Raw genomic sequence first — 26407 nt, forward strand, 5'->3', positions numbered from 1 at the left:
CAAAAAAGAAACAGCTTTTCTTCTAAATTTACATAGAATAAAGTTAAGAACCTTTGAGGAAGGTCCAAAGAGCCAATTAAATCAGTAAAGAGGTAAAAAGTTAGTTCTACAACACATTTGAGTTAATATTTATCTAAAATGATAAGATTTGTTTCTTTAAAAGTTGAGTGGACAGACTAAAAAGTGACTCTTTTGGTTGTGAAGTTTGCAGACCCCTGGCTTGTTACTAAATGTTTTAATGTAGATTCTATAAATATCTCAGTAAACTTAAAATAAGACTGAACAAACTTCTAAGTAACTTTTCAGTAAGATATAGGAACTTGTTTTGGGTCAATTATTTAATACTGAGATCATTTAAAAAAAAAAAAGACTTACAAGCTCATATAACCTCCTGAAATGTTAGTTATGAGTTAGATTTTCTTATTTCAACCGTATTAAGATATTTCCACTAGAAACCAGACAAAATGACTTGGTAATGTTTGTGTTTTTGTGGTGTAATCTACTGGACACCATGTTCTTATTCACATGATATTTTTGTCTATTTCTTTTGCAGTAGGTTCTTTTTCTGTATAGGGTTGGCCCGCTGCTGTACCTTTTGTTCTTTTTTATCAGCTCACCAGGTCCAGCTTTCTGTTAATTCTTTTGGGATTTAGTTCTTTTGGGGATGCAGGGATTTAGGGTATTTAACTCTCTTTTTGTCTTTATAGAAAATCAAAAGCAGCTGAACCAAAGGAAAATTTCTAGAGTTTTTAAATAAAAAGAATATTTTCACCCTCACTCTTGCATCTTTGTCCGCAAATACATTATGCATTACTTTGTTGCCCTTTCATATAAAATCTGGCCAATTAAATATCATAATATGATGGAAAGTTTTAAGGGGTGTGAATATTATGGGAGGTTTATTCTGTGCAGCTGGACACGCAGCGAGAGCCTCATGTTTACACAAACTGAACATGGGAGGAGAACGACTCAGAGAATCTCCAAAGACCCTCCTCCAGCAATAAGCGCTGTCCTGCCTCCTCTTCCTCCTCCTCCTTCTCCTTCATCTCCCAGCCGGTCTCCAGAGAGCCAGACGCAGAGTTTAGTCTCTTATCCTCTAATTAACAGAGAATTTTGTGCCATTTTTGCAACCTCTCCCCCTCTGCTTCCAATGGGCCAGAGAGACTGATCCAGCTGTTTGCACTGCACACATGGATTGTTGCGCCTTTGCTGCGGTTCTGGGATGTTTACGCATCGCGCTGCTCTGGGCTCTGCAACTAGGAGCGCTGGCGCAACACGGTAGGTCCGGCAGAAGGAATTGATGCATGCATGCAGCCTCACAGATCTGATCCAGAACCTGATGGCAGAGAGAATTAGGAGCAGAACAGGCATGCCATTGAGCTGCTGTCCAAAGGTTAAAAATCTGGGTCTGCAGGGCATCTCAGAGCAGATCAAAGCTGATTACAGGACACTTTAGAGGGTCCTGGGGTCATAAAATGAGACACTGAGGGGGCAACAACACCAAACATGTAGAGAGCACAGCAGGATAACAATAACTGTCTATGAAGCTCAGACAAGCAAGACTGTCGCCGGATATTTAGGACTCATTAGCTCACCAGCAGCTTGTCAAATAAAAATGTAAATGCTTTACTGATAGTCCAGTAGACTCTCAGTTATTCCAATTCCAGCTCCATTGGTTCTCTTTCTCACTGCATTCAGTGCATTCAGTCAAACCAACCAAATCCTTTGAGCAACTTGTTCCCCTCCTCGCCTGTGGGGGCGCTGCACCACAAATCACTGAGGGAAACATTAAAACTTCTGAGCACAACTTTCTTCATCAAATGCAAACAAAAATTGAGTTGCAACAGATTTGAATAGTTATTTGTTTTTCGTAAAAGACCACGAGCCATTTCTCCTGTTAGCACTTTACTAGCATGCTTGTTTTGGTTGGTTTTACCCAGAATGCCATGCACTGTAGTCCACTTCCTGCTTTTGTAGTGGTCTCCAGGCCACTTGGTGTTTACATCTCCATTTGAGTTCATTTTGATGCTTTGGAGTTCACCAACAACAGATATTTTATTTTTTTCTTCAAGTATTTTACCTTGAATTGTATTATTTTACCTGCACAACACAGATTAAGACTGACTGATATAGAATAAAATTGCACATAAAAAAGGATTTCACCTTTTACAAAGCTACGTTGACACTGTAAATGCAACATATATCTGACTTTTTCAAACAATCTGATTTGTGCCACTTGCAGTCAGAATGCTCGTCACATTTTATATGATATTTCATGCGTCATAAATCTGCACCAGAAGAAGCCAGATGTAAATCAGGACATAAACAATGGCTGAAGCTAGCAATGCCAACACTTTCTTTTTTTTTTTTTAGCTTTCTTTGCCTTTTTCTGATTTTGTGACCATACTATCAGCTCCATATCAACAACCACGCAAAGAACAATGCAGCTCTTCAAAATCATAAGTGAGAATCAAGAACTGTTGTGTGAATGTAGTCAAAGAGAAATGTTTTGGGTCAATAGATTTCCACTTTCTTGTTCCAATATGTTTTCTTTGGAAAGGATCTGGGAGGTTTATTTGAAAACAGTCGGTTCATTCATGCAATCTGTTCAGCTTTAGTTCAAATCCCTTAGATTTATGATCCCATTTACTGTGACAAACTGAAAGAAGGTGGTTTAGATTGTGTTGTGATTTAATACAAACCACAGCAGAAGAAGAAGCTGAAACAGAATGGCGCAGGTATAAAGCAGGCAAATAAAGGAGGGCAAATATTCACTTATTCTTGCATTTTATGCTTTAATTTCTTTCTTGCATTTTGTGTAAAATTAACTTTTGGAGTTTTGCAACATGTCATTCCCTCATTAAAACACACCTGGAGTGTTGCTTTGATTCTTTCATAATAAAAATAAACTAATTTATATATCAGCTGATCTCAAGATGGTCCAACAAAGTTTACTGTTTTTTCCTGTCAGCTCTAATCCTGTTCCTCTCCACCTATTCATCAGTTCTGTAAACGTACTAATCCAGGGGTTTAGCCCGCCGCTGCAGTCTGGTCGACCATCATCCTCCCTGAAGCCGAGGCTGTTTGGATGACCTCTGACCTCGCGCCTCTTCAGAGGAGCTTCCAGACAGGTCGTGCGCTCAAACAGGCGACAATGTAAACAAGAGCATTTTCTTTTAGGAAGCTGTCAACAGCAGGATCGGCTGTAACTGTTCGAGACGTCCTGAATGTTTGTTCAGAGGAAGCAAAGTCCACTCGGTCTGTTTCAGCTCCAGAGCAAAGATCGCTGCTTTGACAACAAATGCACAACATTTGCAGGTTTGTCTTCACCTTAATGCCGTGTTAGTCATCCCCCGTTGGACTGAGCGTCCTTTCCTGAGGCAATCCAGGCGAGGAATGTTATTCCTGGGAACTGAGATCACCTGAGGTGAAAAGGTCCTTCCTGTTAATAAAATCAGCAATCCTGTCTCCGTTTTCCTTTAACTACTGAATTTATTGTACCGAGATATTTTCACTAGAAACCTTTGCAGTTATGTGCTTCCCAGGAAAAAAACTACCTCAAGCAAACACACAACATGATGTTTATGAAGCAGCCTAATGCACCTAAATACATCTTCAAATTCCTCAAAAGTTAAGAAATGAATCACTCCTCTCCTAATTGGATAACTTTTCCTCTCTTGCCTGTTTTAAACCCACCAGCTGTTTGTAATTTGAAACCATCTCTATTGTGCATGTGGACCAAATGCAGTCCATATTGGACCGTCTCTTCTGGGTGCCTGAAATTGTAATGAACCATTTTTTTGAGTGTACAACACAACAGAAATACTAAGGGTGCGTTCCCACAAACCCTGTTTGATCTGCTTTAACCGACTCCAGTCCATTTGTCTAGAAAAATCTGGTTCCTTTGTGGAGGTGTGAATGCGTAATCCAACTCTGGTCTGCCTAAAAGTCTCGGTCTTTGTTCGGTTGAAGTGAACTTTGGTGCAGTTTGAATGCATATGTGAATGCCAAGCGGAGCAGAGATTGCTCCAAAACCAGGAAGTGGACTACATAACTATTTATTTGTTCTCTTTTCTATTATGTTCATTTTGTTGTACAACTTTTTTCTCGTAATGACAAATCCTGAAATGTAGAAGAAAAAAAATCTTAGCCCGATCCTAATACTCGGCCCCAGTGTTTAAGTGAAGATAAATAAGGGACATGAAGTACTTAATGTATTAGAATTCATTTATTTTTTATTATTGAAGGCTAACCCATAGCCTTCAATAATAAAAACTACATTTAGCTAAAATCCACTGATTTAAAAGCCAAAAATGTTTTCTAAACCTGCATTTTATTATGTAAAACTTGCAATTCCTCTGATATTTGGAAGTAAATATGAAACATATCTGCAATACTTTGAAGAAATGCATCCGGTCACATTGAGTTTCTTCACATGCTGGCTTTTCCCAACTTTCTCAGCAGGATTTAATTTAACTGACATTTAGAGACCAGATGTTCAATCGTGTAAGAAAACAAGCCAGATGAAGTCACAGACGAGACAGAATAAAAGTCTCAATAAAACCAGAGAGTTGCAAATCCATGTGCTGATTCCCACGGGCTGGTTTTGTTTTGTCTTCCACCAAAAGGTCCGTTCTGCAGAAAGCAGCTGTAGATAAAGACCTGACCTAATTATGGTCTCAGACTGGAGTCTGCAAGGCTCAAGGAAGGGATTTTAGGTGGAATGACACTGACTCAAAGTAGAAAAGCAAACTCAGTCATGAGAAAGTTTACAGCAGTTCGTCATCCTTCTTCACAGCTCCAGAGTGTTACCCTGGAGGACATCGGATCTTACGCAGCCCCTACCGCAGCGTCGACTTCGACTCCACAGAGATCCAGAACACGGCCATCCAGGACCTGATCTGTGACCATTCACTGTTGGCCGGCTGGTACCGATTCCGGATCAACAACAAGCCGGCAGAGATGCCAACCAGCTGCATTGAGGTTGGAGAATAGAAGGCAATGCTGATGAGTCCAACAGTGGGCTTTAAGATGTGTAAACTCATAAGTGTTGTATATTTCCGTTTCTAAACTGTAAACAGACTGAAGTTAGATTGTTTTTCCAGTCATACCGACAGAGGTGGGCACCACTAACTAAAGAGTTAGCTGTGATAAGCCTAAAGAACTAATCATAAACATTATTTCTGCTAATACTAAAACATTATGAAAATATCGTATTTATCAAAAGCTAAAGCGCTACACCAACATAGTTTTTATTAAGAGCTAATGTTGAAGCACCATACCAACACAATATTTAGCAGAACTTAATGCTAAAGCGCTTCACCAACATGATATTTAGCTGAAGCTAACGCTAAGGTGCTACATCAACATGACATTTATCAAAAACTATTGCTAAATGCTACACCAAGACAATATTTAGCAGAACTTAAAGCTAAAGTGATACACCAACCCAGGTTTCAACCCAGGTGCAAAGTATGGAAGCAGAAATCTACCAACATGCATTAGGAAGAAAATCAAGAACACATTTTAAAAGTTTACCAAGCTATAAATTAACATAGTAGGAATATTCAGTGAAATAAATGCTTTGTTATGTGTCAATATTTTCTAAAATAAACCATTTGACAGTCATTTGTGCTCAATTAAACCATTGTGGGATAAAATATTATTTCACCTCAGTCTAGTGTAACAATGAAGGGCTTTTGCACAAGTCTTGTCAAAGTCCAACTTCACTGTAGAAGGGGGGCTTGTTCCATCAAATGAACTTTCTCATGGTGCTTATTAAAATCAGCAGACTGGTTTAATAAGCACCTTCAGCCCAGCTGCAGGGAATAACAAACTCCTCTTTTAGATAACGACTGGTTCTCGATTCTCCACCTGCAGATGAACCACTGTGGCACCCAGGCTCCAATCTGGCTGTCGCTGAAGGACACCTCTCTGCCGCGACCCGGCCAAGTCCGCCAGCTCTCTGCCTGCGCCACATGGCAGTTCTTCCACGGCAGCGCCAAAGACTGCTGCCTTTTCCGCATCCCCATCACGGTGAGGAACTGCGGCGACTTCCTGGTCTACTACCTGCAGCCGACGCAGGGCTGCATGGGATACTGCGCTAAAGGTGAACACCAGGAGGTTTCTGTTTTCTTAAAGATGACCTATCATGCTTCTTTGAACTGGTTAGGGTAGGTCCACATTTTCTTGCACAAAATTATTTTTAGATAATGAGATTTTAGTCTGGTCAGTTCTGCCTTCTATCAGAATGAGCTGCTTTAGGGCCTCTGTCACTTTAAATCCAAATAAGCTGCTGCTGGTCGCGCACTCAAAACTCAATGCTTACACTCACACGTGAAAATGGCTGCAATTATACGATCCTTCATCTTTAAAAAACATTAGTAGAGCCTCCTGCTCACACAGTAAGAATGCAGCAAATGGTTTCTGAATGGTAAGTCAACAACAAAATACTTGTATTTTCCAGTAGCCATTGTACAGCAGTAAAATCAGCTGCAACTAAGCTTGGGTTGCTCGGTAACGGGCTGGCCTGGGCTGGGGTTGCTAGGTAACATTCAAAAAACATTAGCTTATTGCCAAAAAACGCCATTGTGTGTGCGCACGCGCGTTTGTGTGTGTGTGTGCGTGTGCGTATCTGTGTGTGTGTGTGTGTTTTAAGAGCTTGGACTTTTTTAAAAGCAGTTGAAACCGAAATGCAAGTTCAAAAGTGTGCAAACTCTGAATTTTGCATAATATGTCTCCTTTGACTATGGTGATAACATATCTGGCTAACCTCATGTTTCAGTTGCTCCAGAATCAGGATCCAGAGTCTGTTTACCAGGAGAAGTGGAAGTTAACGGACAATGCAAAGGTAGGACTTAAGGGAAATTAAAGGAAACCATTTATATTTCTTCAAAATATCCTAAAATGTGTACATCTGTCCTCAGTTTTGGTTCCGTCTTTGCCTTCCCGGCCAGTGATCACCCCAGAGCCCATCGGACACAGCGTCCACCTCCGGTGCTCCTTCGTCCCGCCGCCCTGGAGCCAGATACTGGGCTTCCAAGTGGTTTGGGCCCGACACATCGGCCACAAGATGAAGGCCGAGATCAGGCAGGAATCAACGCTGAAGCCCTTCTCTCTGGTGGAGATGGATGGCGTCCACTTCAGGCTGGGAGAGACGGTAATTCCCAACAGATTGTACTGGGATTACTGGAGGTAGGGGAGCACATGTGGAAGGCTTCAGCATGAGATATGGATCACACTGACTTACTTTAATATTTTTTGACCAGTCTCAGAAAAAAAGCAAGCAGGGAATGTCTCTCACTTTGAGTTAGGAGAGAGCAAGTGTAAGGAGGGGAAGTTAAATGAAAAGCAGGTTGGGAAAGCCTTGATCCACATGGGTTTCATTCACAGTGGATTCCAGGGAAGCTCTTTGAAACACACAGATAGTGCAGAACACCTCTGGAGGTGGACGAACTTTAGAAAACATCGAACAAGCAGAGTAGTAAAACTGGATATGGAGTAAAAATGGCTGAAGGAACAGGAAATGAAGACACCTGAAATATTTACAGCTTCCAGTGAGTGAATCCAGAAGCACCAGCGAGGGAAACACGGACACCAGGAACCAGGAGTCCAAACCGACGGAGGAGAGGGATTTTATGGCCTGATGGGTTTTTTTCTGGTAGAACGTTATAATCTGCGATTTTGTTGCTGATGTTGCTTAACAAGACATGAGAAAAAAAACCCTACAGGATTTGTTTGAGATCAGCAGAACCATGTCGCCATTAGTGAAGTGAATATACAAGAGAAAAGAAAAGCAAAATAATATAAAACAAAAAAGAATAGAAAAAAAGCAGCAAAAGGAGTGAAAGAGAGCAAAAGAAAGAGCAAGAAGATTTAAAGAAATAAGAGCAAAAGAAATTGAGAGCAAAAAAAGAGCAAAACAATGAATGAAAGAGCAAAGGAAAAAAGAAAACAGCAAAAGGAAGAGCAAAATGAGTGAAAGAAAAGAGAAACAAGGAAAAAAGAACAAAAGAAGGAAAGAGTGAAAGAGAGCAGAAGAAATGAAGTGAAAGAAAAAGAGTGAAGGAAAGAAAAAAATTAGAATGAAAGAAAAAAGTTAGGCAAAAATGAAAGAAATAAGGAAATAAAATGTAAATAAAGCAAAAAAACTGAAAAGGAAAAAACAATGAGATAAAACAAGAGGATTTGGAAAGAAAGGTACAGAAATTAGATCACATAAGAAAAAAGGGGCGAGGGAAAAAAGAACAAATTCACGCAAACATGAAAAAAGGATATAAAAGAAAATTGAGTAAAATTATATTTTAAAAAGAAACAAGGAGAAAGAAAATGAGAAAATGAATTTAAATGAAAAATGGGAAGAATGAAAAATCTGTAAAAGAATAAAAAAGCAAATCTAGTTGGGGTTTTTTGCAGATTCCCTTCATCTGTTGCTCTGACTTTTCCTTTTCTACCAATTTTATTTGAAGCATTATAAACAGACAGCTCTGTAGGACAAGACCATTAGCCTTGTTTTAAATCTTTAAAGACGGCAACTTGTAAAACTCAATCTGAGCTGAAAGGATGAAGCAGGTCGTTACACATACATCTTCCAGCTGGAGTCGCCTCAAAGCAGCTTTGACTAGACCTAATGGTCAGTTTCCTGTTTCCAACATTCACTGTCACTGATTTCCAAACATCCAGTTTTCATTTCCTGGAGGAATTTTTCAGCACCAAGTTTTCAGCGTTTGTCCTATTTCACCTACAAATCTTTTGTTTTCTTTGCAGTTCTCATGTAGTGTGTCGATTTTCAAAGTTAGCTCTAACCACACCAGATCCTCTGCAAAGGAAAGTGAAAGTTTCTACGCTGGATTAAAGGTAAAACTCAGCTTTTCCCTTGTTCTTAATGATTAAACCAACTGTTCTCCAGCAGCTAAACTTTTTACTTTTGCTCAGTTTTCTCCAGACTCTCTTCACATAGCAGAGAACAACATGGAGCATGAAGTGACTGTCCACAGCACAGTCCCCATTCCCTGCTTTAGCTCCAACCTTGGCCACCAGTGTGGAGTCCCTCTGGCTTTGAGTGTCCACAATCCAGGTCAGGTCTGCTAGAAAACTGTTTTTACATCAACTAAAACGAAGCTGGGGAAAGCAAAGGATTCAAAATCCAAATTCTGGCTGTGAATAAAAGTCTCTGCAGTTCACACCGAACCAAATATACCCCTACAGTCAACCTTAATATGGTTTTAATTGGATGATCTCTGTTTTAAATAACCACCAAAGCAGAGATCACAATGACAATGATAGTAAATAATACATATGAAACATAAAATACTCCTTGGTACTCGTTTTTGTGTTATTTTCAACGATCCTGTAAATCATCACATGAGAGTCTGCTGAGAAGCTGTGATTACAGTTCAGTAGACATCCATCTGCTAATGCTAACACGGTGTTGACATCCACAGAGAGCCTGAGGCATGAGGTCCCCAATGTGGTGGTGTCGGCCTGCCAGGTGGAAATCCAGCCAAAAACCTGCAGGGACGACAGCTGTGGCAGCGCAACATTTGTCCTCACCGCTGTGACGGATTTCACACGTGACGGAAATCGACTGAGCCTGGTCTCTGTTTTACCTGGACCTGGTGCTCCGAGACTCTGGAGGAGCTATACCCCAACATCTCTGAAGGTGAACTCATGTTTCCAATGACAATGTCCTGCTGGGGTCCCTTTAGTTCAGAGTTCATTTGTTCTCTCAATGTATCCTTGTCAGCTACTCTGCTTCTTCATGCTATTCAAAAATGTGCACATTAACCTAACTGTCACCTCAATATTTCCATTGACTCCAATAAATTGCAGGCATGGTTGTTGAGTTTGTGGCCTCCCACGCTGCAAGGATTAAATGGCTCAAAGGAGATAGTGACAGTGTGGCGATTTTATAAAATTTTAAGGACATTGATGCATGTTTAAGGAAAGTTCTCCAATAGCGCAACCACATCTTCATACTGGTGTCAGTTTTCCAAATAGCCATTCATTAATGGTTTCAAAAGAAGAGAGTGGAGGTTTTCATGTTATAAGAAGGATAAGAAAACTTTATTTTAGTCTGAAACCATCATTGAAGGATTGACAATAAATTTACTGAAATCAAACCTTGAGGATTAGACGTGTGTCTGCCTTCGTCTGCTTTCCTCCAGGTCATGGTTCAAGACATTCCCACCTCGATGTGTTACTCTTTGACTGATCCACATGTCATCACACTTGATCGCAGGTAATTAATACCTCAAAAGAGGTTCTAGAAACAGATCAACCCTATTAAATGTATGTCCCTGTCTAAAATCTGCTACCTCCAGGCGTTATGAGAACCACCAGACTGGCACCTTCCTTCTATACCGAAGTCTTGCCAGGAGGTTTGAGGTCCATTCTCGCCAGTGGGACTGTGGCAGCAGACACTACTCGGTTGCCTGCAATTGTGGCGTTGCTGTGCAAGAGGGGAATGACATAGCAATCATTGACATGTGCAATGGCCAGCTTCAAGAGACCCGACCTCAGCTTATTGTAAAGAACATTGGTGAGGAGGGGAGTCGGGTCAGGATCCTGGAGTCCCATCAGGGAAAGAAGGTCACCGTAGGTATCTGGACATTTTACCACTGTGCTTTTGCTTCTTTTGTGCTTGCATGATGGATGTTTTCTTTAGTTCAATCTATATTAACTTTGTGTTGCCTATGACTCTTCTGTCATAGTTGATGTTTCCCTCTGGGGCATTTGTCAGGGCAGATGTAAGCGACTGGGGGATGAGCTTGTCTGTCCAAGCTCCAAGTGTCGACTTCAGCAACACTCAAGGATTGTGTGGAACCTTTGACCACAACAGCAACAATGACTTTCATGGTTCCAATGGTGGTTTTTATGGTCCTGATGATTTGGAACGCTTCATTGAGGACTGGAGGTCAGCAATTTAAGCTTACAATCTTTTTTCTTGACTCTGATGTGTCTCTAAAGTTATTTGATATAATGGTTTTCACTGTTTTGTGTTAGGATAGCTCCTGGTGAGAGTTTATTTGACAATACACCGCCTCTGATCGTGCAAAAGGCCAGACGTCCCTTCTGTCAATGCCACAGAGAGTTTACCCCATCTCAACAATATAGCAGAGGGATGGTGCACAGTCCTTTATCTCACTCTGACTGCTCTGCATACGACAATGTGGATTACACATCTGTTTTTCCTTCCATGGATACAACAGCAGAATACATCAGGAGTCCCAAAAGAGAGGAACGCATCCTGGAAGTGTCTGCTTTGAGTAGTCATCCTCTGGAGGGAAGGCACTTGTGGATTAATGGACAGAGAAGTCAACATGGAGATGATTTTGAACTGGATGTCGAGTTGAGAGAAGATCTGTTGCTTTCACTACACAGGCCAAAGAGACACACTTCCTTTGAATTTCAGCCCCTCTTTGCTGCTCAGAGCCTGAGCCAAACAGATTTGGAAAGTTTTGCCTACTTTTTTCCTGAAGATCACCTGGCAGAAGCTAGACCAAAGGTTCAACCCCAGTGGCCCACACCAAATGGACTGACCTCAGCCAAAGCCCTGGAGGTTTGCCAGATGGCCTTGGTCAACTCCACCGTTGGCGTCATGTGTGGAGGTCTGCTGGGACGCCATCTTGATGAAGCAGTGACTCTCTGTATGATGGACCTGCAGCTAAAGGATGACCTGGGTTGGGATGAAGCTCTACTGCCATTTCTGGAAAATGAGTGTGAGAAGCAGCTGCTGGACAACCGCACCCAGCGAGCCATGGAGGTTCATACCTCATCAGGTGTTTCAGGGGAAGTGGTGATGGCATTGCGCTGCCCAAACTTATGCAATGGAAATGGAGCATGCACCGAGTGGGGATGCCGATGTTATCCAAGTTACAGCAACCATGACTGCAGCCTTTCCATCAGTAAGTCTCGGTGGATTGTCCTTGCAAGTTTTCTAGCGTGTGTGAATTAGGTCAATGATGAAAAAACCATGAAAAGTGCTGATTTTAGGAAATATCTCATGTCTTCCGGTAGGCCAGCCTATTGAGATAACCGATTTGGAAAACAGTGGACTATGTGACATCCGAACCTTTGACTGTCGCAGTGTTCGAGTGTTTGGCCTCGGCTTCATCGACTCTGCTGAGCTCAGCTGCCTCACCACAAGACTAAAGGTAAGCCAGAGCAATGTTGCATGTCGAGCCAACAGCCATCAACACAGGAGCATTGTTGCTCACCTTTCTGAGCTTCCTCTGCAGTTCATGAACAACGGTTGGATTCCAGAGGAGCAGCAGAAGACAAAGGCAACTTTTCTCAGCTCCAAGGCTTTAGACTGTGCTGTTCCAACACTGAGCAGTGCAGCTATCAGTACAGAGGACTTCATGATGGACGACAAGCCATATGCACGATGGGACATTAAGGCATTACATTTACCTGTAGCTTTTTTTGTTTTCCTTCTTTCAAAAAATATATATTTATATTGGCCTTTTTTGGATTTCAGGTGACCAATGATGGGTTCCAGTTCAGCCAGGCAAAGATGCTGACGATTTATGACGGTGTTTGCCAGGTCTGTGAGGCATCGCACTCAGGACTCTGTAAGTTAAAGGTAACTTATTTACCAAAAGGAGCAATGTTTTTCACCTACAGTTCATAGTGGTATAGGCGTTGGTAACCAAAGGTGCATCAGGATTGTAATATTGGTAATACTTTCAATCAGCAACCCAAGTCAAGACCTTTCAGTTGATCACTACTCGTGATGGACTGGTCATGGAAGCTCACACGATGAAAGGATCATCTGAAAGGGACTGATCATTTTGAAATTTGTCTGAAGAAATACTATTTCTATGTGACTTCTGTATTCCAGAGGTTATTTATTCAGTGATCAGTCCAGGGTGTGGTGCTGATGGAACTGACCTTAGAACTCCAAAAAATTTGGTGAATCCAGGCTAACTCATGATTTAATAGGGGGTGTGAGTATTTTTTCCATAAACAACCCTGCTGCTGTGGAGGGTTTTTCACTTCTAACACAATCCATTTAACAGCTGAATGTTGAATTTACTGAAGTTATCTTTGTCCCATTATTAGGGACACACTGATTGCAGTTTTCTGGATGATCAGAGATCTTTAAAAAGCAGATTCCGATTTACAGATTCCAAAACTACCAAAATTAATGAATTAATTGGTGTGTCCCTACCCAGAGTGATTTAGTTTGATGATTTGAAACATGAAATGTACAGTTATGCAGTTGCCTTGCACCCAGGTAGTCTTGAATTCAAATTCCAACCTGGGGTCTTTCTGCATGTTTGGTTAATTTGTCTCTAAATTGTCCTTGTTTTTGTTTCTGTGATGGACCAGTGACCTGAACAGTGACCTGTCCAGGGTGTACAGTCAATGGACCAGATCCAAAACACATTCTTTTCTGTCAGTAACTGTGGCAGAAAAGAAAAAAACAAAACTACAAGGGGAAAACACTATCAGCGCTGTAGATAAAATGGAGGTTAAAATTGCTCCCAGATGGAAAATCAACTGGAATTCCTCCGTTAGGGATTGGCAATTGTTTTTTTCATTAAAATCAATTATACACAGTGAAAATGCTACAACTGCCTTTAATCTGAGTTTCCAGTTGTCTGCAGCAGTATCTTATTTCCAACTTCAGTTACAGTAACTGTGCAAAGACTAACTGTTGCCGTCAACAGGTCTTTAACTGAGAAGTTGTTGCTGCTGCTATGATGTTTGGGAGGATTTCAGAACAAGGAGTTTTATGCGAATCAGAAGGTGTTAAGTGGTAGAGTTTGTTCACGCCTTCTGATAGCATGGGTCTGATTGAAAGCAGAGACAGTTGTTCAATAGCCGGCTTGTTTAAATGGGCTGCAGTGTCTCTCTGTTACTGGAAACACCGTTTTACTGGATTGCAATGAGTTAAAACACAAACAGCCGCAGACATGCATCAAAAAGATTTGCAGCTGTTCGAAGAGGCTGGGATTAATTAAACAGCTCATGAAGTGTAAATAGAGTCCATTTCCTACAACTAATGCGGAATCCCATTAAAACTGTTTCTGTTTCCTTGTGTTTCATGGTCCTAGGAGAAGACGTGTAACATAGACGGGATGTGTTTTGCAGCCGGAAGTGTCAACCCCAGCAGCCCCTGCCTCGTGTGTTATCCCGACACCTCCAAATTCACCTGGTCTGTAAACCAAGGTATAAACATTTCCTTGCAGCTGATGCAAGGTGAGGAAGTAGGGAAAACTGCATCGAAGTGAGTGAATTAGTAGGATTCCTTCTGGCTGCTGCCACGGCAGGAGTCCAGCTGGGATCCTGTTTGTCTCCATTAGCAGATCAAAGGAGTCTCCCCAGCATGTTCTGACCCGTCGTTTAACCACTCCTGGGTGAGGAGTGGGGGTAAATCACATGTTTTATCCACAGAGCAGCACAGAGGGACTATCATCTTGAAGTAGTGAGGCTACCCTGCAGTAAATGTCCAACTAAATCAAGAGTAAGACCAGTAATTAGCCTCAGAACCGGATCAAAATGGAAAGCAACAGGAATAAAGTACTTCAACATGACTCATTAAGGTCCCAACAAATCAAATACAGTACAACAATTGGCCTTTTCACAGAGCTTAGCATGAGATCAACACCAAACTGCAGTCCTTCAGAGTGATTGTTGTCTTCGTTGGGTTCAGTTTCTTCATTCTGTTGGTACCAAATGACAATGTTTGACATATTCTATAAAGGGCGACCAGGTCCTTGTAAAATTTTTATGCCAATTCAATCTCTTGTATCTCAATTTTCCCAACTAACATTAAACGCATCTAAAACAGTTGTTAAAAGAAGCCGGTTTGTCTGATTTCCATTGAATAACAGTAAACCTTTAAGTCACGAGAAATCACTTTCAATTGGAACGAAACAATTACCTGTTGGAGTGGTACACCAAAGATGGGGACAGCATTCACATAAATAGGACATTCCTAGGACATCCTGCACATGTAGTTGGAATAATATTTGCAAGTCTGAACATGCATGTTTACGATGATTCATCCAGGAAGGACCTGGTCGTAAAGAGCCTCACTAAGCACAGGAAGCTTCTGTCATCAAATCTTTCTAGTTGGAGAACAGTAAATGAGAAGGTGGGGATAACCAGAGGTGTTGCTTTGATATACAACTGGATAATGGTCAGGTCTCCGTCTGTTTTCCAGTAAACAGGCCTCCATCTTTCCACCGACCTCAGAGCAGCCTGCGGACATTTGCCGGAGAGAATTTCGTCTTCCAGTTTGCGGCGTCTGACCCAGAGGGCTCGGCGATCCTGTTTCAGCTGGAGGACGGACCAGACGGGGCTGCGCTGTCTCCTGCTGGCCTCCTCATCTGGAGGGTCCCCTTGGTTCTCCTGAAGGAGGAGGTTCAGCAGTCCTTCAGTTTCATGCTCTCTGATGAGTGCAACGCCCAGAGCACCTTCACGGTGCAGGTAAAGTTGAAGGAAGCAGCTGTATTAATACAGTCAAGGCTTCGTCAACTCATTTTGTGCGTCACTCAGGTTGATGTGGTGCCATGCGGTTGCCTGAACGGAGGGACCTGCATGATGGATGTCAGTTTTCCCGCCGGCAGTGGGAAGTACCTTTGTGTTTGTCCTGGGGGTAAACAGGGCGAACTCTGTGGTGAAGACGTGGATCAGTGTTTGTCGTCTCCATGTTCAGCTGGCAGGTGCATCAGCACCGCCAGCGGCTACAGATGTGAATGTCCTGCTGGACTGAGAGGTAAGAACAGACTCAAGACATGATCCAGGGACGTCTCTGCAGTCGCTTCATCATGTTGCCTTTCACAGGTTTAACATGCCTGGAGGACATCAATGAATGTGAGAGGAATCCATGTTTTCCTGGAGTCCAGTGCATTAACAGCATCGGCTCCTTTAGCTGTGGTCCATGCCCCAAAGGCATGCTGGGAAATGGAACGACTTGTACAGGTAAGCGGACACTTCAAACAGGGTGAAACAGGGGGTGGTCAGTTACTTTTTGTCAGGAACTACAAAGGCCCAACATGTCAGCATACATAAGGGTTAAACATTTGGCACAAACAATGATAAATCTCCACATAGTTGCAAAGCTAGTCACAATACCCTTTGGTTCATGTTAGTGGTACAAATACACAACAAATGCCATTCCAAGGTTCTACACAAGACAAATATATAATCAATTCAATCTATCCTAATCCAGATTAGGATAGATTAAGCTGATAAAAATTCTTTGTAAGAAAGCAAATAAAAATCACTTCCTTTCTTTTGATGAGGTGTAAAGTAGACCACTTCAGAGTTTCCTCCATCTTCCTTCTTGCCTTCACGTAATGTTGATTTACCTCAAAGTTTTCTTGAACTTTAACTGACCTGCAGTGTTTCTGTTTCTCTAGACCAGGTTAGGAGCAGAAGAAACTGCTACCTGCCATGGTTTTATGTCTCCTGAAATCAAATTTTGAAACAGAATCTGTGCAGAACGATAAACACTGAGTCCTCCCTTTATGCACACAGCAGCGTTGAGCTTATCCAATAAAGCTGTTCAGAGGTTGTGGAACCACATAAAACTATCTCAGTGCACCAACTTCTTTACTAAATTAATTGTATTTGATCATCTAGACTGTGATGTTGGTTTATGCTTCTCTTTTCCTGAATTTATTTGCATTGAGGGGAAAACCTGGAGTCTGGTCTTTTGAGAGGAAACTTCAGGTACATAAATGGAGCGCAGCAGAGTCTCTGAAGAGCCCTCAGCAGGGATACAGTGCTTGTAGTGAATGGAAAGCAGATGTCTGATTGTAGCCGATGCAGATGCTCTGCTCACTTGCGTCCAGCTAAGCTTAGTCTCTCTGTCGTCACATGTAGAGTGTTCTCATTTATTTTTTTCCGCTTTGCATTTTAAATCTCCAAAAAAACAACAACTCTATAATCAGAACCAAAAATCCAAAACACAGATTTAATGCACATTTTGGATAATGCACAGCAGGTGTTACCAAGCAAAACCAATCATTAGGTTTAGGGGGCGATTACTTTTTCCCAAATGAACAAGTTGGTTTGGATAGAATGAATATTTCAGCTTCTGCAGGCATGCAACCGAAACAATCCTTCACTACTTATGTTTTTTAGTAGAAAAACTGCCCAAAAACAAACCACAAAAGGTAAATTATGACTTGGACACTTTGGTTTGACTTTCTTGCTCCCTTTAATGCCAAAGATTTGCAACTTTAGGCATCAGATGAGCTTGAATATTGCCTGATTGTATGCATGTCTTGACTTTGAAAATCAGAACTACCCCAAAAAAAGCAAAGTAAGACTGCAAATTCCCAAGCAACTTCTTGTAAAAATGGGGTAATAAAAAAGTTAGTTTTTCCAGGATATTACCAATTAGTTTAACATAAAGAAACATTCTGACACATGCTGAAAATGGACTCAGTTAGCGGCCAGAAGATTTGGCAGTGCTAAGGCAGAATAAATTAGATTTATGAGTTTGACTTGCTGCCTTGTCTAAAACCTGTCGTCATAAATCAAATTCGCTCGCGGCTCTAGATGTGTCGATAAGTCACAATGAACGACCAATGTTGAGACTTTTAAACAAACTTCTCTCTCTCTCTAAAGATCTGACCTGTTAAAAACTTTCTTGTGTCTCAAATCATCTTATTGCACCATTACTGCAAACAGTCTACAGCAAGCATTACATAAAAAACGTCTTTTGAAGTTATCAAGATGAATTTCTTGTTTTCCCCCCAAAGCAGCAGTCTTTAGGCCGGATGCCATCATCCCAACACCTTTTCCTCTTACAACTGTTTACAAGATACCAGATGTTCTGCTGCGAGTTCCAACAAAGACAGACCCTTTCCACAGAGCTTCCACCTCTTTGAAGTCAGAGGTGGGCAAAGAGACACCAGGAACTGGGACCAAAGCAGAGTCCACCTCTTTGAGGAATATCCCAGGAATTACCCCCAACTTAAAGGTCAGGACGGCGGAAACCAACAAGAGTGTGGCAGCAGATGCTTCCCAACACATAGGTGGTCAGTCAAGAAAACCTCAAAGAGGTCCTTTGGTTTCATCCAAGCCCATCAGCAACACTTTTGAGGACAACTCAGAGAGTACAGCCATGAAAGAGACACTGGACCAGACAACAGTAAAGAATGAAGTCGGGAATACTTCCAATAAAACATCAGAATCAGGTAAATAGAAGAATAAAAGCTGTTCACATATCAAGAAGCTCTTTAATATTTCACAGTTTACACGATGGAGGAACAATATATTCATGAAACCCTTAAGGCACAAGTGTCAAACTCCAGTCCTCAAGGGCCGCTGACCTGCAACTTTTAGATGAGCCTCTGCTGCACCACCTGAATAGAATAATTAGTTCATTAGCAAGGCTCTGGAGAACTGATCTGCACAAGGAGGAGGGAATTAAGCCATTTCATTCCAGTGTTTTGTACCTGTGGCACATCTAAAAACTGCAGGACAGCAGAGGACTGGAGTTTGACACCTGTGCCTTCAGGCAAGAAAATGGTCTAGTAACAGGTACCTAATGAAGTGGTGAATGAGTGTACGTCATCAAGCACTGAATTAAGCACCATATGATTCAGATGTTGTCCAGAGAAAACGGTTATCTCTAAATGTTGCTGAAGGACCTGATCAGATGATAAGGCAGTCTTTCTCCTGACCACAGGTCCGGTTCGGGCTGTCCCCATCTCAGCAACATGTGCCAGCAGGCCGTGCTTCCCTGGAGTCCAATGCATCAACCGCAGGCCTCCACATGTTGGTTACGTCTGTGGTCGCTGCCCCCCTGGACTTCACGGCAATGGTCGCATCTGTATGAAGACCCCCAAGGAAGGTAAGGGATTTATTTACCTCAAGTTCCCAAACTAATCTGTAAATTTTGGGAATTTTTAATAATAAATTTACAATTTACCCCTTTGACTGTTCTGTGCATGTTTGAAATTATTTAGGAATCTGAATCCATTCAGAAGTTATGTGCTGCTTTTGAGGTCTTTTGTATTGTCTGTTTTTCCTAATGTTCTCTGTTTTCTTTCATTTAAAAATGTCATTTATTGCAGCACATAAATCAGTGTGAGTGGTTAGAGACTGCCTTAATGTACTAACCACCCGGCCACAAAGTTTCAACAGCAGATTGCTTAATGCTGTTGCTCTTTAGGGAGACCAGGGAACTCTGAGCAGACAGTCTGATTCCAGCTTTAATCCCTTTACTGCAGATCTTGTTTATCTGGAAAGTCTCAAAGCAACTTTGGGTGTTTTTGCAGATACCTCAAACCTCTAAAAAGGCATAAATCGCCTGAATGGTTTTGTTTTTATTGTATTTGTGGCAGCACTGATTAAGCACGAGCCCTGTTTTGGAAACATTCTCAGTTTTATGGCAGAATAGATAAAAGGCCTGATCCCTCAACTGTTTGATGCAAATCTTTAACAATTATGAACAAAGCAAGTCTGATTGCATTTCTGGTACTTGAACTTCAAAAGCACAAGGAGAGAGGAAGAAATCCGGCGAGAATATTTGCAGAAAGGCATTGATTTGACTTCCTGTCTTTCCTCAGCATCCAATGTCCTCCCTCAGCAGCAGATGTTTGGTAAATCCAGCCAATATTTGCATGTAAGCAAAGCCAAACCTTCCCAACTTCACCTCCACCTGCCAAGCTTCCCATCCAGGCAATCTATCAGGCGTCCACCTTTATCAGTGGCCACACAAGACAATCCACCACATCAGGATTCATCATCACAGAGAGGCGGTGGAACAGGGAGGAGGGAAGCAGTCTCCTCTTCCTCCAGAAACGCTCCAAGGACATCATCCAACGCTTTATTCACTCCCCACTCCACTCATGAGATTGCCATCTCCAGAACTGTCACCAGGACATTCACCAGGTCAAGAACTACAACCTTTAGAGAGTCGGGTCCCAAGGTGAGTTGAAATGTTTTGTAAAGATTAGCTGATGTGTCTGAGCATTAACAACATTGTCCTTAGACGACCCAGAAGTCTGAACGAGCTACAGCCCTTAAAGTGACGCCACCACAGGGAGTTCAACCACAGCTCAAGTCCTGGACGCCTCCAAAGCCTGCGCTCCCTCTCACCGCCGCCCTCACAGCTCTGTCCTACACTCTGTCTGAATCAGAGTTCTCCGCAGACGGAGACGAACTTGATCCTCTGCCCGAGGGTCCACAAGCACCCACAGCACCAACTCCTACACCTTTTGTCCAGGCGGTCTCCAGCTTCACACCACATAAACCTACGTCCAATCATCTCAAAATAAGGAGCGACACAACAGCTAACAGTCATGTGACGGCCTGCTCCAGTACGCCTTGCTTTCCTGGGGTCCAGTGTGAGCCGGCAGTGGGTGGGGGTTTCCGCTGTGGGAGGTGTCCTGCAGGATACATAGGAGATGGACACGCATGTCGGGGTAGGGCTAAACCCAAGAGAGCAAATGTTCTTTTTCAAATGTGGTTGGGGTTCATCAAAGTGTGAACTTTGAAAGTGTGAACTTTGATGAACCCAAGTTTCAATTTTATGAAAACCTATTGATATGATGAAAATATGATGAAAATTAAAACAAGTTTCAATTTTCATCATATTGTTCTGGAATAAATGACTGACCTAAAGTTCTCCTTACAGCTTAGTGCAGTTGAATGTAGAGTCAAAAGTCATGATTACCTTCTCAGTGGCGCCCCCTGTTGGTTTTTAAGCTGTATGCAGGCACATGTGTGGCAGAAACATGGAGTGTGCTGCACCCAACACATGCCGCTGCAAACCAGGCTATATTGGCTCAAACTGCCAGACAGGTAGGTGAAAACTGTGGAAGAACCATTTTATTTTTACCCAGATCTAAATTTTGTTTTAATTATTGAATTTTTAAAATGTTTTTCTTCAGTAATATGTGATCCGGAGTGTGTGAACGGCGGGGTTTGCATTGCTCCAGGTGTGTGTCAGTGTCCTGGAGGTTTCCATGGAGAGATTTGTGAAGAAGGTGAACGTAATCCATCAATGCATCTATAAAAATGATGCTAGCTGCTTTAATTATTATTAAACATGTGAGAGCTTCCTGTCTGTGCAGCTCTGTGCAGGTTTCCATGTGAAAATGGAGGCAGCTGTGTGGGACTGCAGACCTGTTCCTGTCCATATGGGTTTGTTGGTCCCCGATGTGAAACCAGTGAGTTCATAAAGTTTCTACAAAGATTTTTATTAGTGGTTTGGTAACTATTAAGATTTAATGTCATCCAGTTTGTTTCTCTGAGTTAATATCAAGTTAAAGATCTTTTTTACTCTTCAGAATTTATCAACTTCTCTACCTCAAAATGTTCAGCTTTTGTTTTATTTCATTTGTAATAAATGTCTCGTCTGAATTGTTTAAATGGGAAAATCACAGTTTTCCCATTTAGTTTTTCTTATAAAACTTTGATTACGTTCATACAAAAACAAAACTGGGTTAAAAAACACATTTTCACCATTTTAGAACCAACGAAATGATTTGGAGTTCACATTTTAGCATCTCATTAGTAGTTAGCACAGCTAGCAAAACAAAAACAACAGTCTCTTTGTGAGAATGTAGATCCTTACCTCAAAAGGCTGCAGACGTTTTCCAATCCAGTATTCAGGGCTCCTGGACAATCTGGATAAACGAGGAAAAAAGAAAGTAAGAATATGGAAAATATTTGTATTTATAGAAAAAATTATTTATCCCATTGTCTAATCCTTGATTTAGAGTATAAGAAACTATGTTATACCCTCTGCTTCTCTGTCATCACATCCTCGATGAGAAGTTGACGTTGCAGCTCGGCTGAATGAGCGCCATGTAAAACTTAAAGAGCTTACAGTGTGTTTATATGTCAAAACAGAAATGCATAAAGGGCATTTTGCATCTAAAACTGGACTCAGTTTGGACCGTTTATTTTTTCCGTTCTGGTATGGCCCCGCCATCTTTATTTCTGTATCAATTGGCTCCACTTAAGGATGACCAGAGGCGCCCTTTGGTGGATGGAGGCCAGACTACAACACTAAAAGAAGGACTAAGCAGAAATTATTAATTGATTAGAACTAATAAGCCATTATTTGCTTCCCCTAATCCAAAACTCAGACCTGAATCTTGTCTGATGATGTTTTTACCGCAGTGGTCTGCAGCCGTCACTGCCACAACAGAGGCCAGTGTGTGTCCCCAGACGAGTGTAAGTGTCCTCCAGAGTGGACCGGACCGTCCTGTGAGATAGGTGAGTCCCTGATGTCTTAGGGTGGGAACCAGCCAGCAGGTAACCTGTCTGTTTTCTCTAGCTCTATGTTCACCCGTCTGTCTGAACGGAGGAACTTGTTTTCGGCCGAACGCCTGCGAGTGTCCCCGCGGTTTCTACGGAGCGCAGTGTCAGAACGGTAAATATGAACCTAACTATAAATCTATAAACCTAATCCCGTTCTGCACCCTCAGCTGGATGTTTTATAGTTTAATCTTAATCTATGACCATCTCTCTCTCTCTCTCTCTCTCTCTCTCTCTCTCTCTCTCTCTCTCTCAGCTGTCTGCAGTCCACCCTGTAAAAGCGGCGGTGTGTGCAGGAGGAACAACCTCTGCTCCTGCCTGCAGGGATTCTCTGGGGAGCGCTGCGAGAAAAGTCCGTCTTTTCTCTCAAATTTCTCTTTAAATTATCTGAAAACATGATTTCCACATTCGGTTACTTGTCTCCTATCCGCCAGGTGTGTGTGACCCCATGTGCATGAACGGCGGCAGGTGCGTCGGCCCAGACGTGTGCGACTGTCCGTCCGGCTGGCGAGGGAAGAGATGCGACAAACGTAAGAAAACGCAGATGGAATCTCTGGAAATGCGACTAGAATCCCATTAAATTACCCGTTTCTAATTCAGCATTAGAAAGTGATGATGTCATGGCTTTGTGAGCTTCTGATAGGTTAGTTAAATGTTTGAATTGAATGGATGAACACGCTATGTTCTCATCGGTGTCCAAACTGTGGTGCAGGGGCCATTTGTGGCTACTGGAATTAATTTTTCGGCCCCCTGATTGAAATTTAAGAATAATACAAATTCTGCCACTCCAATGAAAGCGTTTGATGCTGAACTGATGATGAATTCTCCTGGCAGCCAGCTGCCTGCAGACGTGTCTGAACGGAGGGGAATGTATTGGTCCAAACACCTGCCACTGTCCGCCGGGCTGGCAGGGATTTCTCTGTCAGATCCGTGAGTAAGACCTGCTGCTGCTGCATGTGGGGAACGTCGGCGTTTCTCCAGTTCTGACTGAGTCTCAACCCGTTTTCACCCTCAGCTCGCTGCGAGACACCATGTTTGTTCGGCAGCCGCTGCGTTCGGCCTAACGTCTGCGCCTGCAGAGCCGGGTTCACCGGAGCTCGGTGTTCACAGAGGGTAAGGAGCAAAGCATGCTGGGAAACGCTTTAAAAAATAAACAAAAATTAAAATTAATGATGAGTAAAACTGATTAAAGTGAAAAAAATTGATATTTCTAACAAAAATACAGCCTAATAATTAAATGAATCAAAATTAGGTATGAAAATAGTAAATTTTACTGAGTTGTTTGTATTTCTTGAATGATTTTCGACATGTTCTAATATTTTCTTCTCTGCTGGTGAGATTATTGATTTTTTTGCATTCATATATTTTACTTTAAAGTATATTTTTGTGTTTCAGCTCCCAGTCGCTCGCGGCTGAAGATCAGCGGATTATTGATCCAAATTCTCTGACTACTGTAGAAACCCGCCATGTTCAGGTTCCTCGTCTATAATCTGACTTTCTCTATCAGTATTTATTTATTTGAATGTTTTATATTGTCACATATCCTCGATGTATATATCTTAATCACTTTGTAATCTGCTGCTTCCCATCGAATCTTTGTTTACTGGAAGTTTTGTAGGAGAATAAAAAGTATTTTATAGGTTTTTCTGATGGGATTGGTCTATTTCCTGGAGCTTCTACTCATTTGAATTTTTCAAATCAGTTCAAATATTCAATAATATGCTTAAAAATGCTCCATATTTCAAGGAGTAGATTATTCTAGATTATTTGAACTAAAGCAAAAGAGGATTGTGGATTAGGCTAACCTTTCAAAATAAAGCTCACAAATTTTCTTTAAAATAAAAGCCTTAATTTGTAGCTCTAATCCAAAACATTCTTGATGAATGGAAGCTAAGGATAAACTGAGATACTTTTCACAATAAAAGTCTGTTTTTTCATGGTTTAATTATTACAGAGGTGGTTCAGTGGCTCCAAATGGGGTTTAAAGTCTAAAACTGATGCATTGTGGGTCTGAAGTTAGGAATATTTGGAAAACACAAAAATTCAAGACATAATAAAGATACATCATGAAAATAGGGTGTTTCAGTAAAATCAGTAGTAGGGTGATAAGTAGTATATTTAATTGTATTTTGAAGTATCACATTTGGTTTTACAAATAATGACTTTAATACATCACATTCAAATCATCAGTTTTTTATCATTCTATCCAAGTTTTACTCTCCTAAAATCTTTTTACAGTTTCGTCTGGTAATATTGTGTCTTTATTCTGTAAATATTATGACTATTCTCGAAATTAAAAGAAAAATCCCAATCTGGCCTCAATACCTTGTCATAAAAACTTTATTTAGAGATATGGGGAAGTTTTTGTGGTTTTGAGGTAAAATTATTACTGGGGATTTACCACCCTCTATTGGCGACAATAGAAAACAACAAAAATATTACATGATGTGATAAATTATCACTAAAAACACACAAAAAAACAAAACATGGATGACACTTCACTGCAACACAATGTTACTTTTTATCATTGGATTCTGTTTAAATAAAGGCAATAAAGCAATATTTGCTGGAAATCGACAACTTGAGTGTCAGTGGGAGCTCCAGCAGCAGCAGCAGCCCACATGAGGCAGATATTTATATCTGTCCCCAAAGATGGTTCTGGAGCGGACGGCGGAGGTCCGGCCGGGTCCCACCTGGACTGTTCACTCAGCAGGAGCTCAGAGCAGCCGGCCAAAGTTCGCCTGCAGCCCCTTAGATCCCGACAAACAAACACAAACACGCTGAGCGGGAGGATCTGGACTGAGTTCCTGCTGTCTGATTGAAGGATGCACTGATCAAACAGCTGGAGAGAAATTTAAAACAACTGGACTGCAAAAAGGTTCTGTTTATCACAAAACAAGACGTCTGTGCACTGCAGCAACTGTGAAGCATGGCGATGAAAGCATCATGCTGAGGGTTGGGTAGTTAAATGGTGAAAAAACAAAAACAAATGTTAAACTCTAACCGGCAATTATAAACTGTTTATAAAACTGATCACAACTGATTAGCATCGCAAACATAGCATCCAATAACTCCTGACCTTTGACCCCAAACCCCAGAGGAGTAAGTTCAAACCATCTCTACTGTAGTGTGCATCTTAATCCCGTACTCCAACGTCTTTCTGCTCGACTTTCTAGAAAGATTTAAAGAGGAGCAGCAAAAGCAAAAGAAGTGGATTAGCAGAGCTGATGGTGTTACTATGGACCTGTTAGCATCTCATGACAGCTGTGAGTCAAAGCGATGATCTTCAGTCAGAGGCTTCTTGAGATTTGTTGGAAGACTGACTGCTACTGGAGATCCTTCTCACATCAACAAAGATTCTCACCTGGTATTTTTTGACATTTCATTTCCATTTGGGGATAAAAAAACAAGTATTTTTTAATTTGATCATGTCAAGGTCACCTATCATGATGCTGCCACCACCGTGCCAAACAGATCAATCACATTCAGGAAAACAATTAACTTTACTCCAAGTTTTCTTCACAATACATTTAATATTTTTGTCACATTGCATCCAAAAATTTAACGTAACTGGGATTTCATAGGACAAAACAAAAATAATGAAAGCATGATTGTAAAGTGGAAGAGAAATTACCCATTTTTAATTTTTTAAAATCAAAAATCTGAAAAGTGTGGTGTGCCTTTGCATTCAGACCAAATGAATAGACGAAGCTTTTTCTGCTAAATAGTTGAAGTTCAGTCAAATTGTGTATGGAGACATCAGTTTTTGACACAGATTTATGTCTGGCCTTTGACTAGTTCATTCTAAGGCTACTTTAATGTAATTGTGGCAAGCATGGCTTCTTATGGGTTTTTTTTTTTATAAAGAAGTGGACTTCATACTCTAACTGGGAGACTTCTAAGGCTGAAACTGGTTTTATTTTGGGGTAACAGAGTAGATGCATGCCACACTTCCACAATGGAGTATTAGGGCCATTGCAAATAGAAAAAAGTAGCAAGTTTATGCCAAAAAAATTTTTTAAAAAATTTGATTAATCTCTGAAATATAAGGGAAAAGATTTGAATTTTTGGAGTAAAAAATTTGCAAGAGGAAAACCCCTCAGATTTTGAGATTAATCTCAAAATTGTTGGAAATTTTTGAGTTTCAAAAATCACAATTTTTTTT

General features: G+C 41.3%; 2 protein-coding genes across 7 annotated transcripts in view; one reads left to right on the forward strand and one right to left on the reverse strand.

Moving 5' to 3' along the window:
- kynu (kynureninase) overlaps nucleotides 1-26407 on the reverse strand; it is a 45090-nt gene that overhangs the window by 14207 nt on the left and 4476 nt on the right. For all 3 annotated transcript variants that reach the window (XM_015038559.1, XM_015038556.1, XM_015038558.1), the window contains exon 3: nucleotides 21554-21605. The gene's annotated coding sequence lies outside the window, so the exon portion shown is untranslated. The remainder of the gene's footprint in view (nucleotides 1-21553; nucleotides 21606-26407) is intronic.
- Nucleotides 435-25138, forward strand: LOC106951180 (von Willebrand factor D and EGF domain-containing protein). Of its 4 annotated transcripts, none has more exons than XM_015038554.1 (33): nucleotides 438-1278; nucleotides 4799-4983; nucleotides 5881-6109; nucleotides 6785-6850; nucleotides 6927-7159; nucleotides 8767-8856; nucleotides 8935-9076; nucleotides 9444-9661; nucleotides 10167-10240; nucleotides 10323-10596; nucleotides 10713-10915; nucleotides 11005-11906; nucleotides 12019-12155; nucleotides 12240-12401; nucleotides 12482-12586; nucleotides 14064-14178; nucleotides 15176-15441; nucleotides 15511-15730; nucleotides 15799-15936; nucleotides 17727-18164; nucleotides 18659-18823; nucleotides 19542-19903; nucleotides 19976-20399; nucleotides 20683-20778; nucleotides 20868-20963; nucleotides 21051-21146; nucleotides 22105-22200; nucleotides 22262-22357; nucleotides 22499-22594; nucleotides 22677-22772; nucleotides 23077-23172; nucleotides 23258-23355; nucleotides 23638-25138. In XM_015038554.1, the coding sequence occupies exons 1-33, from the start codon at nucleotides 1191-1193 to the stop codon at nucleotides 23656-23658; spliced, it is 6123 nt and encodes a 2040-aa protein (XP_014894040.1). In that variant the 5' UTR covers nucleotides 438-1190; the 3' UTR covers nucleotides 23659-25138. The 4 variants fall into 4 exon arrangements, with proteins under 4 accessions (XP_014894041.1, XP_014894040.1, XP_014894038.1 ...); XM_015038552.1 differs by having other exon boundaries at nucleotides 439-1278; nucleotides 19967-20399; XM_015038553.1 differs by having other exon boundaries at nucleotides 439-1278; nucleotides 17730-18164; nucleotides 19967-20399.

This window comes from Poecilia latipinna, unplaced genomic scaffold (assembly GCF_001443285.1).
Source record: "Poecilia latipinna isolate Pla-1442-1.1 unplaced genomic scaffold, P_latipinna-1.0 Scaffold445, whole genome shotgun sequence".
In the NCBI taxonomy this organism is placed as follows: domain Eukaryota; kingdom Metazoa; phylum Chordata; class Actinopteri; order Cyprinodontiformes; family Poeciliidae; genus Poecilia; species Poecilia latipinna.